Source organism: Microtus pennsylvanicus, chromosome 10 (genome assembly GCF_037038515.1).
Source record: "Microtus pennsylvanicus isolate mMicPen1 chromosome 10, mMicPen1.hap1, whole genome shotgun sequence".
NCBI classification, from domain to species: Eukaryota; Metazoa; Chordata; class Mammalia; order Rodentia; family Cricetidae; genus Microtus; species Microtus pennsylvanicus.
The window spans coordinates 10010907-10026253 of NC_134588.1; the positions used below are offsets into that span (position 1 = coordinate 10010907).

The 15347-nt window shown below is 39.6% G+C and overlaps 1 protein-coding gene across 2 annotated transcripts in view; it reads right to left on the bottom strand.

Annotated features, from left to right (window-relative positions):
* The window catches only part of Cntnap5 (contactin associated protein family member 5), a 964156-nt gene that overhangs the window by 318235 nt on the left and 630574 nt on the right, over window positions 1-15347 (bottom strand). For both annotated transcript variants that reach the window (XM_075987656.1, XM_075987657.1), the window contains exon 12: window positions 3305-3424. In XM_075987656.1, the coding sequence (XP_075843771.1) occupies window positions 3305-3424 (120 nt within the window). The remainder of the gene's footprint in view (window positions 1-3304; window positions 3425-15347) is intronic.

Sequence of the window (15347 nt, forward strand, 5' to 3'; positions counted from 1 at the left end):
TTACCTGCAGCAAGTCATGAAATTCTGATATTCTATTTCTTCCATACAAGTTGGAGATTTGTTAAATATCTATTTGCTTACATTTTTCTGGTAGAATTAACAGAGATGGTATTTTTAAGTTCCAATTAAACACCCTAAAATGTCTGAACTCAATAGCTGGCAGTCACCTCACAGTTCCTGGATATATGTGGCATCTGCTACTCAGCAGTAGGTATTTGTCTCCTTTGCCTTCTCTTTTTTTTTTTTGTCTCACATCTCAGCTTTTATTTTTTTTTCAATTTATTTATTTATTAAGGATTTCTGCCTCCTCCCCGCAACCGCCTCCCATTTCCCTCCCCCTCCCCTGATCAAGTCCCCCTCCCTCATCTGCTCAAAGAGCAATCAGGGTTCCCTGACCTGTGGAAAGCCCAAGGGTCGCCCACCTCTATCCAGGTCTCCTAAGGTGAGCATCCAAACTGCCTAGGCTCCCCCAAAGCCAGTACGTGCAGTAGGATCAAAAACCCACTGCGATTGTTCTTGAGTTCTCAGTATTCCTCATTGTCCTCTATGTTCAGCTAGTCCGGATTTGTCCCATGCTTTTTCAGACCCAGGCCAGCTGGCCTTGGTGAGTTCCCGATAGAACATCCCCATTGTCTCAGCCAAACCACCTCTTTGGAAAGCAAGAACCAGGGTGAATTTGCATCTAAATACCTTATAAATCTTAGAACAAGTACATTTAGTGAATAAGGATATAGACTATCCTAGATGTCTGTATTTTTTTTTAACTAAGAACTCATGTGTGAGTTATGTTTTGAATAGAACAAGCCCAGTTTGACTAGGTTGTTGAATAGTACTATATAACAACAACCAAGAAAGCAAAGAACACAATTTCTATTCCTGCTCTAAAGCAATCACAAAGAGACAGATCTTCGTGAGTTTCAGGCCAGTCTGGTCTACAGTGTGAGTGCCAGGACTGGCTCCATATCTACTGTAAAAACCTACCTTGAAAAAACAAATCAAAAACAAACAAACAAACAAACAAAAAAACAAAACTAAAAACAACTACAAGGTAGCTAGCATACAGCCACTCTTCTCTAGATCAAGTACTATGGGAAAGCAAATGAACAAAAACAAACAAGAGAAACCACCACAACAAAATGCTAGCCCTTTCTGCAAACAGTGTCTGGCATCTAGTTCTTTACATTCAGTTGGAAAAACTGTTGAATATGCTTTGTCATTAATTCTATATTCTGCCTGCAGCATCGCATGGCTGTTCCTGAGTTTACTGTCACCTGAACAACCATGGTGACATTCATTTGCATATTCTTAGTGCCTTGGACACTGCATGTCCAGAAAGAGCTCTATAAGTATGCTGCTTCACTGAAGTGGAGCGTGGGGCAGAAATATTCCATGAAATGTGAGAGGCCTGGTATTTGTTGCTTTGCTATTTGGTGCATCTGGCATCTCTGAAGAGCAGGGCTTGAAATGAATTATGAATGTTTATGTGTGTGTGTGTGTGTGTGAGAGAGAGAGAGAGAGAGAGAGAGAGAGAGAGAGAGAGAGAGAGAGAGAGAGAGAGAGAGAGGAGAGAGAAAGGGACAAAGAGAGACAGAGAAAAAGAAAGGAAGAAAGAAAAAGAAAGAGATATGCCAATTAATGACAGTCTGACAGTCATAGTAGGACTACTGGCAAAGCTAAATGCTCAAAAAATTATCACATCAATGTTTGGCAATATGGAATTTTATGATAGAATAAATTACCCATAAAGTATGACTTTTAAATGTTTTTTTTACTTGTGAAGAGGGCACATATTTACCAATGTGAATCTGTGTAAATCAGAGGACAACATGTGAGAATGCTTTTTTGTTTGTTTGTGTTTTTTGAGACAGGGTTTCTCTATGTAACTTTGGAGCTTTGGAGCCTGTCCTGGAACTCACTCTGAAGACCAGGCTTGCCTCAAAATCACAGAGATTCACCTGCCTCTGCCTCCCAAGGGCTGAGATTAAAGGTGTGCAGCACCACTGTTCAGTTTAACATGTGAAAATCTTGTTGGAGTCTGTTTTCTCTTCCTATTATGTGGCAACCAGGGATTAACCTCAGATCATCAGACTTGGCACCAATGGCTTTTACCTGATCATTCTCAGATGTCATTTCTGAACCTATGTAATTAATTTTTAAAAAGTTACATACTCTCAGGATATTCCATAGAATACAGTCTTCCTGATGAAGAAGATGATGATAATGATGGAGATGATGGTGACTTTCAAGAAAACTGCAATTCACATAAAAAGAAGCTATGCCTATATAGAAATTTTGTACAAAGCTAATTGGAACTTCAGTGATGGGAGGCAAGTCAAAACTCTGCAGATTCAATGTACAATTACCTTGTAAAACCTTGGGCTATTGAACAGTAACTTATTGACCATGTCCAAATATAACATTCTGTGACTTTCTGGCAAGTACTCTTGAAATAAATGAAGTAGTCCCTTTGTTTCATGAACATAAAGTCTGAGAAACCATCAGATAATATGTGAGACTCAGAGCAGAGACATTCAGCTTTCCTGAATTCCTCCTACTTGATGTTTGACTAGTCTATAGAAAAGAATCTTGATTTACAATAAATCATCATGAAACTATTAACATGATGGAATATGGAATTTGTGATAACCTTTATCTGTTTTCTCAGATTGATCATTTACTTGTTTCTAAAATAAGAATCTCTTATTTATAAATAGATTTCTAGATTTCTAGAATCTCTTTTCCCTTTTGAGGCCAGGGCTATGTTTTTTAGGTCCTCATTGCTGTTCCAACACATCTGATTATCTATAATCTTCACAACTCCTTGGTGCAGTAATCTCATTCCCATTTCACTGATGAACTTCTGAAGATCAAGAAAGTAGGACTCACCCAGACACACAGTTCATAGAACCTTCTGTGAATGAATTTCCCCCTTTGTGAATTAGGACTTCCCATTGGCTTTTATGCTTTATTTTTTGTTTGTGTGTTTATTTATTTTGTTCTTATCTCCTTTTCTTTTTGCTGTTCATTTTCTATAGATAAGATGACCTTGGCAAGCCCTACAGAAAATAGTAGGTAATTTACTCTGGATTTTTGAAATAGTCTCATTACCTTTACCAAACTCCCTCTACCACTCTTTCTCAAAAATAACTAAGCTAATTCCTAAGATTTATCAAGATAGCCTCCTTCCCCAACTAAAGCTAGTCTTGTAAATTTTGTTCACTCAGGTGTCCCTTTGCAGAAACTCTATTCCATCTCATACCAGCTGTTACCCAGGTTAAGCATGCGTGGAAAATGTGGCCCTTACCGGTGATATTGCAGTACACCTGGAGAGGTCCCAGCGGCCCGCTGCCATCAGAGTCAACATAGAAGAAGCCAGCCTTGTTCCCTTGGTGTCTGTACACTTCACAGGATTGCTCATAGATGGCTGGAAAGATAGAAAGACAAACTTTACTTCACTTTGAACATCCTTCTGCAGGAGTCAGTAGCTCATTCTTAAGCCTACTTTTCATGCTTCTTCCTTTCCCTTCCTGTACTGCTCCAAGAGCCTTTACAGCCCAGGGTTCTAGTACTTCGTGGACTTCTTCCCTATTTTAGTTTTATTTCTGTTGCTGTGATAAAATACCCTGATAAGAAAGCAACATAAGGGAGATAGGGCTTATTTTAGCTCCCAGTTTTAAGTTGCTGTCTGTTTGGAGAAATCACAGTTGTAGGAACTCGAAGCAGCTAGTCATATAGCATCCACAACCATGGACACTAAGAAGCAAATGCACATTTGTCTACTTGCTAGCTTGCTTATACACTGTTTGATCTTTCCATTCAAATCATTCAGAAACTATGCTGGTTGGGCTATTATCAATGGACACAGCTAGAGTCATTTTGGAAAATAGAACCTCAATGGAAAAAAAAAATGCCCCCACATGACTAGAGATTCGGGAACTCTTTAGGGCATTTTATTTATTAATGATGGATGTGTAAGGGTGCAGTTCACTGGAGGCAATGCAACCCCTCAGAATATTGTTCTGTGTGGCCCAAGAAAACAAAATGAGCAAGCCAGTAAGCAGTATGAATTTATTGCCTCCCTTTAGTTCCTACACCAAGTTCCTGTGAGTTCCTTCCCTGATTTCCCTTCATGATGAAATATGAAAAAGAGCTGAAATAAGCACTTTCCTTGTGGTCTTTATTGTAGCAATAGAAACATAATTAAAACAAGGACCCCGGTTGCCATCCACAGTGGGTCTTCCCCACACATTAACAAAATTAAGATAGTCTACTACAAATGTGTCCTCACACCAACCCAACAGAGACTCCCTCTCAGGTGATTCAGGTTGTGTCAAGGGGACAGTTAAAGATAACCATCACACACCATTACTTCTATAATTCATTCATTCATTCTTCAAAGCCCATCTCAAGGGTACATTGATCATAAAATCTCCCCTCTTATCTGCCCCTGGTATTTGCTGATTTACATTCTGTCCTTATGCCCTCACAGTGTATTAAACTAGGATCATCAGCACAGGTCTGTCTTCTAGAATGTGCTAAAGAACCTCAAAGAATCATGACTGTGTCATGTGACACTAAATCCTAGCACCTAACATATCTCTAAAGGCATTAGAGTTCAACAAATATTCAGCTAGTGAGTTTAAAATTCACATTTTTAGCAATAAAACATGAGGACACATTCTTGGATGTGTGCGCACATGTATTTGGGGGCTTGTATGTGGCACCAATAGTCAATGTCAGAGGTTGTTTGGCACCACTTGGTTTTCTCCTTGCCTATTTGGCTAGAATGCCTGATCAGTGAGTTTTAAGAATCTTCCTGTCAAAACCTTAAAATGAGAATTACAAATGTGCACACCATGCCCGCTTTTACATGCTCTAGGGAACAGACTCAGGTACTCATGCTTGCAAAGCAAGCACTTTACCAACTGATATATCCTCCAGGCAAAAGGAACATTCTCTTACACTTATATGTGCGAAACTTAGGAAAGTAATTGATATAATACTGTATACATCCATTTTCACCTGACAATTGCTGCCTAATTTATAGATTATGTCAACAAGTATAGTTTCACCAAGGGACAGAGACATATATAAGAACAACAGTCTGCGTCCTCATGTTTACAGGCCATGACAGGCACAGAGGTTCTTTCATGCTCATGCAGGAGACAGAATAGGAAGAGGTCACAGGGGTCACAAAATTTGGAGCATTAACACAGCTGTAGACTTGATAAATATTTACTTGATTATACCCAGCAGATTTGGAAGAATGCAAAGCCAACATCTTAAAAGACACATTAGCAATCTTAAGAATAAAAAATATATTTAACACTTCACACAAAATCCTATAGTTTGGAGCAGCATGTGCACATTGAATTATGTCTCCTAGTCATGCTTAAAACACTTCAGTGACTCCTAACTTCATTCAAGATAGAGTACAAGCTTGTCACCTTAGCTGACTTCTGCCCCTGTGACTAATGCCCCATCCCAGGAATATGAAGCTACCGTTCATCATGATCAAGAGTGAGGGGAGCTTCAAATAATTCATTACCAGTCAGGTCCTAAAGCCTGAGAGAGTTAGAAATTCTTATACTTTGGAGTGAATTCAAGGTTATAAGTGTATTCATGGAACTCTCCCTGGTATTCATGCACAATTTCTGAAGCAGAGGTAAATAAGGGAGTCATGGTGTGTGCCCTGAACACTGAACACAACAGGCTGAACCCTGAATCTCCATTGGTGAAGCTTGCCTGGAATAATACGATCTTCAGAATCTATGTAATGCACTTTGATGTGCACTACACATGGGAATGCCAGCTAGTACGAGCAGCTATCAACAAACACACCTACATTCATAGGAGGGCAAACACATGAGAGAAGTTGCCACTGTTGTTTTCTCAAGAGCATGAAAGGAAAATAACACACAGAAAACATGTGAGCATTTATTTAACTGCTGAGATCACCTAACCAGTGAGATAGCTCAGAGAGTTCTAGCCCTGGTACCTACATGGTGGAAGAAGAGAACGAGCTTCTGCATGTTTTCCTCTCACCTCCACACTTATTCTCTAGTGTACACAATCACACAAATGTACTCATGTGAGCACACACATTAAATAAAATTGTAATATTTCACAAAGAACTTGAACCCTAGAAATGAACTGGGCAAACGTTTGCATTATGGCCACAAATTAGCTCCTCCATTACTTTGGGAAGGTGGCTTTAGCCTTGCTAGCCTCTTCTAAGATAATTTCCATGATGGACGCCTCTTGTTATTCAGATACTCATGCTTGTCTTGGTTAATGCTCCCATTGCTGTTACAAAATATCCGACAAAAACAACATAAAGTAGAAACAGCTGTGTCTGGCTCACAGTTCAAGTGAACACAGGTTATAATGGAGGAGAAGACATGGCAGTTGGCATAGGAGCTGGGGTTAGATTATTAGAAAGCAGTGGTCACCATCTTCACAGCTCTTGGATTGCTCACTGAAGTAGAAGTCACTGGTCTCCTCAGGAGAGAGTCTGATAGAAAAGTACTATCTGAGACATCTTAGGAGACTCTACTACTGCCACAAAGGTGAACGAAACTTCAAGGTGTTTGAAGAGGGGCTGGGGATCTTCTTTATATTTTCAGATAGTGTTATGTTTCTCATAAATCTCACATCTTCAACTTGAAGAACTAAATGCCACCTGCAATTGTTGTATGTTTGGGATAATTTTGGAATGTAAATTTGTTGTTTGTTAAACTGTACTTCTGCATAAGTGTGTGTGTGTGTGTGTGTGTGTGTGTGAGAGAGAGAGAGAGAGAGAGAGAGAGAGAGAGAGAGAGAGAGAGAGAGAGAGAGAGAGAGAGAATGTGTGTGTGTGTGTGTTTACATGCACACAATGTATGTCTTTGCATTTTTACACTGGTGTGCTCCATGTCTTAGTTGGGGTTTCTGGTGCTGGGATAAATACCATGACCAAAATTCATGTAGGGAAGAAAAGGTTTACTTCATCTTGAGCTTGTGTTCACCATCGAGGGAAGTCAGTATAGGAAGTTAAATCAGGAACCTTGAGTGAAGAACTGATGACTGTGCCATGAAAAAATATTGCTTACTGGCTTGCTCCTCATGGCTTGTTCTGGCTGATTTTTTATACCATTCAATAGCACCTACCATTAGATAGCACCACCCACAATGGGCTAGCCAGGGCAAACATTATTCAAGAAAACGCCCTACAAGATTTTCTACATCCCAACTTAATGGGGGCATTCTCACAACTGAAGTTCCCTCTTCTCAGATGACTTGGGCGCTTAGGTATAGTTGACAAAATCTAGCCAGCACAGCATTCTGAGGTTTGCAAATGGAAGTCAGGGGACAACCTTAGGTGTTTGTCCTCAGTCTTTCTCCTTGATTGATCCAGATCCCTTTGTTGTTTTTCCACTGCATAAGCCACAGGCTAGCTGGGCTGAGACAGTCCCGAGTACGAGCACTGTCTGGCTTTTATGTGGATCCTAGGGATTTAAATTCAGTCCTTCATGACAAATGTACTATCACCCATTGAACTGTCTCTCCACCTTCAGTTCTGCTATTTCTATATAAAAATTCAACTCTGAAGATCGACTACTTTCTCTCTTATCTATGCACTCTAAACTCTTAAAACTTTTCTTGCTCTTATTTCCTGTGCTTACTTGTTTGCTTTGTTTTACCATCTTAGTTTAGTTTGTTTGTTTAGTTGTTTGGTTGGTTTTTCAAGATAGTTTTTCTCTGTAGCTCTGAATGTCCTAGACTTTCTATGTAGACCAGGCTGGCTGCAAACTAACAGATATCTACCTGCTTCTGCCCCACTCCAGAGTGCAGGGTTTAAAGGCATGCACCACTGCCACCCACACTCAGCTTTTTTTTCTGTCTTTGTTTTGCTGAATATGTGCTTTTAGCTTTTTCTGGTCACTATGAGTTGAAATTACTGCTGAAACTTCAGTTGAGTTGTGTCAAATAAGACCAAGCATGTCTTACTTTTCCAGCATCCATTTGTCTGCATAAGTTTGATTTTGCATGCCCAAAGGACATGAGACACAAGATTGGGAACACATCAAAATGTACTTACAATGTCTTTTGAGAATAAGACAGGGCACAGTCTTACAGACTGCAGATTTTGTTGAATTTTTTTGACACAGGTGTGTAACACATGAGGTAAAAATTAACTAAGACATTTAAGGCTAAAAGACCCTAAAGAAAAAGAGCCCATTTTTTCCTTTGGCTAAAAGCCAGATATGTCTCTGTGCCTCTGGTTAGCCTCATTTTTGCAAGAGGTCAGAGATGCCAGTTTCTCATCAGAGGGGGTATTGAACAGTAATCAAGACCCATTAAGGGAAAATAATCAGAGCTCTGTAAGCTTGAGGTCAGCTAGTGCTACATAGTAACACCCTATTTCAAAAACCAAAGCTATCCAAACAAACAAAAAAGGGAAAATAGAATGTCTGGCCTGGATGGCACTTAACACTGTAGTTGTGCTAGTTCAATCGTGTGACTTTTGGACTCAGTTAACCTGAAGCCATGCTAATGAGATAGAAGGAATAAGTGCCCTACAAATGAGATGCTTCACAGAATTAGTGCTTCTGATGCAGTCTTTATGAGGTGAACCAACATGAGGTACAACTAGGTCTGTCCCCTTTTCTGAATCCATATTCAGTGTTGCTCAGATGACTAGGAAGCCACAGGGAAGAAGGCCACCATGGACGCAGTCATACAGCGGGCACCAGCATCAAATTACAAGTGAATCTTGAACTTAGATATTGACACATGAATGTTCTTGTGGGTAAGAAGACCCAGTATATTTATAAACTAGAAGTGTCAAAACTCCTAGCAATGATTCAAATTCAGATATAAGAAAATAAGATGGTCAAACACAGTTAAAATAAAATTAATGAAAAAAGAAAAGGTAAATAACTTAATGTAAAAATATAAGATGTCAAACCAATATTGCTATCACAAAATATTAATGTCAAGTCTAAAATTTGATAGAGGACATGGAGGCAGACTGCCCTGGAGGCCACAAGATTTATTTAATTCAACAGAAAACATGAAGGAGCCCCAAGTGAAAGGGAAGGAGCTCAGATTATACAGATCAGCAAAGATGTCTGCTTCCTTCCGACTTTTGTGGTGAGAAGAGGTGGCTGTCTCATACTGAGAGAGAGTGAGGGAGGAGCCTAGCATGTGACTCAGACAGGGGAGATATTGGGAAAGGTCACATTTAATTAACTGATACTCCTAAGACAGGAAACCTGATGTCCTTGGGGGAGTTAAGAATGACATACTAGGGCTGGAGAGATGGCTCAGTGGTTAAGAGCACTGTCTCTTCTTCCAGAGGTCTCGAGTTCAACTCTTAGCAACTCTATGATGGCTCACAACTGTCTCTAGTGGGATCTGAAGCCGTCTTCTGACATAAACGTTTACATGCAGATAAAACACTCATACATGAAAAAATGAATGTCATGCTTTTGGAATCTGAACAATTGGAGAGTTTATAGACTCGCAGGCACACAGTCTGACTCTCCTTGTAGAATCAGATGTGGCAGAGCCAACACTAAGGATGACTCTCTTTTGGGATGTTAGTTTTTCTGCTACAGATGCCCAGACCTGCTATCCTTGGAGTGCTGTTCATTGTTGCTGACGCTGCAGACGACTGGAGCCTGATTAGCTCCTCCCTTATGTCTAGCAACATCATTTCTAAGTTTTTCTTAGCTAAAACTGAAGCTGCAAGACAATGATTTAATGAAATGGATGCCAAAATACAGAAGGGCATTTAGGAAAATAAGTATGAATATATCCACAGAAAGTGAAGGTATTGTTATTTCTGAAAACAATGTTTTTTTTTTTACAGAAAACAACTCGGGGAAAGTGGCATATGATGACGCACCAGCAGCTGAGGAAGGAGGATATTTGTGAATATGCGGAAGAGCCAGGCTACAGAACAGAACCCTATGTCAAGCATTAGAAAGACAGCCAGCCATTGCACTGGTACAGACTCAAGTTCCAGGTCTCAGAACTCCACTGCTTTGTCAATAAACATTATCAGATGCCCTTCCTGCCACTGTCAATGTGCATGCTAATCCTCAGTCCATCTTTTGGCCTCCCCTGTTAGAGTGTGAGTGCCTATAGTACATATATTTTTTCTCTGTTTCTAAATGGCCCATTGGTCTGGGGAGGTAGCTTCGCACACACAAAATGTTAACTGTGTAAGCACAAAGATATCATTTTAACTCCTCGGAACCCAGGTACAAGCCAGGACTGTGGATACATGCTTGTGATCTGAGCACAGGGAACTTCAGACAGGAAGAGCTTTGGATCCTGACCAACCAGCCATGCCTTCCTAATGAGTTCCATGCAAGTGTCTCCAAAGGCAAAGAGGATGGTGACTAAGGAATTACAGTCAAGATTGTCCTCTGGCTTCCACACACACACACACACACACACACACACACACACACACACACACTCAAATGTACATAATTAATGACTATTAATTGAAAATTTCTATAGATGATAAAAGCTGAACTGAGGAAATCCAACAGATGCTATGGGAACCACTGCCTCTGCAGCAGCAGTAGAACTCAAAGCAGTGCATAAGATATGACCTTATGCATGCTTTCTGGGCACTCTAGATTGACACAGGAAGAGACCTATAGGAGAATCACAGCACACTCTGCTGTGGAGAAACTGAATGACTAAGAGAAAATTAAGAGGAAGTTGTTGGTAGGGCTTGGGTGATAGCTAGCAGTAGAGTGCCTGAGGACCTGAGCTTGATGATAGAACCAACATAGACAGCTGTGTGGGAATAGTGTGTGCCAGGAATCCTAGCTGAAATGCAGATCTCCAGGTTCAGTGAGAAACCCTATTACCAAAAATAAAGTTAGAGTAAGTGCATAAGATATCCAACATTGACTTCTGATATGCTTATGTACATATAGCTATGTGCATATGCTTATATATTGCACATACAAGCACACCCATGAACTGGAAGTTTGGAGAAATCTCTTTGTGGCCACCAGATGATACCAGGAAAAGATATTTTGGATTTTTAGCCTCCCTAATAGAATAATTTAGGAATTATAAATAGATTTAATTGGAAGCCCAAAGAAATTGTATGAAATTCCCCAATAATCAATAAAAATATTATGCTGTGAAAAAAATTTAATAAAGAAAGTCCCAAAAGCAGACAAAGCTGAAAAATCTCAGTAGCTGCCCAGAGATGGAGGATGAAGATACAGAAATAAAAGCCATTCTGTTTGTGTTAAGCAGACAGGGAGAATAGCCACTTGATGACAGGTGGCCACAATGTGGGAAAGAGAGCATCAGAGAAAGGAGAAAGTCTTAGTACCAGGGAAGGCATTTTTAGGCTCCAGTCAACATCCAATAGAGAAAGACAGAAGAGAAGAAAAAGGAAGATTTTTCTTAGTAACAACTCAAAAATGCCCACAGATCCATGAGACAACTCATGGCAGCTTCCAGTGACTGCACAAGGAAGTAGGGATTCTAGGAACAACTTTACCTAAATAAAGAAACAATTCTTTTTTCACTTTTAGCCGATCTTAAGAATCTATCTTCTGGAGGCTTAGTCCCATAACCAAGTAATAGGCAAGCCTAATATTAACTCTTAAGAAAGGAGACAATGGTATACCTTCAGCAAGAAGGAGATTCAATTCTTATGCACATAAAAATGCTTTTGAGACAGCAAAGTTTGTTGCATTAAAAAAAAAAAGCAGCCAGGAAAGTGAGCATTGCTGTTGAAGGGTTACAACCAGGAATTCATGCATTTACCGCACTCCTCAGTGAGGAAGACAATGATAGACACATCAGGGTTCTTCGGGATAAATTTTTTACACAGAGCATATGTGTAATGTGACCAGACAGAGCAAACAGATCCATGTTTTCATATCTAAGAGAAATAGTCTGAGTTCAGTCCTGGCAGATAATTTATTGCCTAAGGTACAATTTGAAACGTCCTTGTGATGTTCTCTCTCATTAGAGATAATGATAGTATTCAGACAGCGAAATAGTTTTATTTAGACCTCACCTTTTCAAGTGCCAAGGTCAGCGCTATAGTTTTGCAGCTTTATCATTTATATTCCTACTGTGAAATTATGGAAACAAATATGAAACTCAGTAAGTATGTGTGCACATGTGTATCTGGCCATTCATGTGTGCATGTAGTGGCCACAGATTGACATGAGGTGTCTTCTGCAGTCACTCTCATTACTGCCTACCCCCTATTAAATTTGATGTCCACAGGACTTGGAATTCATGTGAGGTCAGTGGAAAACTTGCTGGAGCAGGTTTTCTTTTTTCATCTTGTGGGTCCTGGGAAGCAAACTCAGGTTGTCAAATTTGTTGGCCAGCTCCTTAACCTTCTGAATCAACTTGTCTGCTTGTGCACCTTGGTTTTTGAGAATGAACGTGAAGCTCACCAATGTGGCTAGAGTAGATGGTCAGTGAGTCTCAGAGATCCACCAGTCTCTGTCTCTCAAGCACAGGGATTGCAAATGCATGCTACTATCCCTGGGTCCTGGGTGTGTGTGCTGGGAATTATAACTCAATTGTTCATGCATATATGGTAAGCTCTTTGACCAGTGGAATCTCTCTTTAGCTTCTCAGTACATTCTTTGAAAGCCTTAAAAATGTTTTAATTCTTCTTAGCATGTCTATTGTTGTCCTTATTCTACGCTACACATATATGTATGTGTGTATATATCTGTATATATGTTCATAACAATAACTTATTTAAAAAGAGTCCATGAATTTAAAGGAGAGCAAAGAAGGTATATGGGAAGGTATGGAGGGAGGAAAGAAAGAAGATAAATGATATAATTATAATCTCAAAAATAAAAGTAGTCATGTAAAAGTATTTCATTCCTATGTCTCTTCATTTTTGTGATTTCCTGGGTCTAGTGTATATGCCGCATGATTAGTTACAGATCTACACACGCTTCTTGCAGACATAAATAAAATCAAATCAATTCTAGTATCTAAGCAAATAATTGTGGAGCATTTTATTCAGTAGTCATTTATTTAATTAAGTTTTTCAAGCCCAAGTGCATTAGACTTTTGAGAATTTGACTTGAGCTTGTTTCAACAAAGAAAATAAAGATAGTATTAAAACAAAATAACAAAAATCAGTTCAAAGACTATCAGTAGATTACACTGGAGGGAGAAGAGATTTTGATGGCCCAAACCCCAGACCAAATTCAGAAGGCAGAGCAAAATGTCAGATTGCAATATTAGACCTCAAAAAAAAAGTAAGACATTTTTTGGTCTCCTGGGCTACAGTGCTTTACACCCTGATGCTGATTGCATGCTTTTAACAATGTCTGATAAAGGCAGGATGCCTGCCAGGTGACTTCTGGTGAATTGAAAAGGCTAACACTAATACATTCTTCCAGCTTCACCTCTACCCAAGCCTCACCTATTGCTTCATTGTTTCCTTTAAAATAAGCTATTAACAGCAGTCAATAGCAGCAGTCACTACATACTATACACAGCAGTCACTGTATGCTATACACGGCAATGATTATATGTTATAAACAGCAGTCACTGTATACTATACACAGCAGTGATTGTATACTATATGCAGCAGTCACTGTATACTATATACAACAGTCACTGTATGCTATACAGAGCAGTCAGTGTATACTATACACAGCAGTCACTGTATGCTATATACAACAGTCAATATATACTATACACAGCGGTCACTGTATACTATACACAGCAGTCACTGTATACTATACACAGCAGTCACTGTATACTATGCACAGCAGTCACTGTATACTATACACAGCAGTCACTGTATGCTATACACGGCAATGATTATATGTTATACACAGCAGTCACTGTATACTATACACAGCAGTCAGTGTATACTATACACAGCAGTCACTGTATGCTATATACAACAGTCACTGTATGCTATACACAGCAGCCACTGTATGCTATACACAGCAGTCACTGTATACTATACACAGCAGTCACTGTATACTATACACAGCAGTCACTGTATGCTATACACGGCAATGATTATATGTTATACACAGCAGTCACTGTATACTATACACAGCAGTCAGTGTATACTATACACAGCAGTCACTGTATGCTATATACAACAGTCACTGTATGCTATACACAGCAGCCACTGTATGCTATACACAGCAGTCACTGTATACTATACACAGCAGTCACTGTATACTATACACAGCAGTCACTGTATACTATACACAGCAGTCACTGTATACTATGCACAGCAGTCACTGTATACTATACACAGCAGTCACTGTATACTATACACAGCAGTCACTGTATGCTATACACAGCAGTCACTGTATACTATGCACAGCAGCCACTGTATACTATACACAGCAGTCACTGTATGCTATACACAGCAGTCACTGTATGCTATACACAGCAGTCACTGTATGCTATACACAGCAGTCACTGTATACTATACACAGCAGTCACTGTATACTATACACAGCAGACAGTGTATGCTATACACAGCAGTCACTGTATACTATGCACAGCAGTCACTGTATGCTATACACAGCAGTCACTGTATACTATACACAGCAGTCACTGTATGCTATACACAGCACTTACTGTATACTACAAATAGCACTCACTGTATACTATACACAGCAGTCACTGTATACTATACACAGCAGACAGTGTATGCTATACACAGCAGTCACTGTATACTATACACAGCAGTCACTGTATACTATACACAGCAGTCACTGTATACTATACACAGCAGTCACTGTATACTATACACAGCAGTCACTGTATACTATACACAGCAGTGATTGTATAGTATACACAGCAATCACTGTATGCTATACACAGCACTTACTGTATACTACACACAGCACTCACTGTATACTATACACAGCAGTCACTGTATACTATGCACAGCAGTCACTGTATACTATACACAGCAGTCACTGTATGCTATACACGGCAATGATTATATGTTATACACAGCAGTCACTGTATACTATACACAGCAGTCACTGTATACTATACACAGCAGACAGTGTATGCTATACACAGCAGTCACTGTATACTATACACAGCAGTCACTGTATACTATGCACAGCAGTCACTGTATACTATACACAGCAGTCACTGTATGCTATACACAGCAGTCACTGTATACTATGCACAGCAGCCACTGTATACTATACACAGTAGTCACTCTATACTATACACAGTAGTCACTCTATACTATACACAGCAATTTCTATGTACTGTACTGTACAAGCAGTAACTATATACTATACACAGCAGCCACCATTTGCAAGTGCATCACCTTATATGTGATA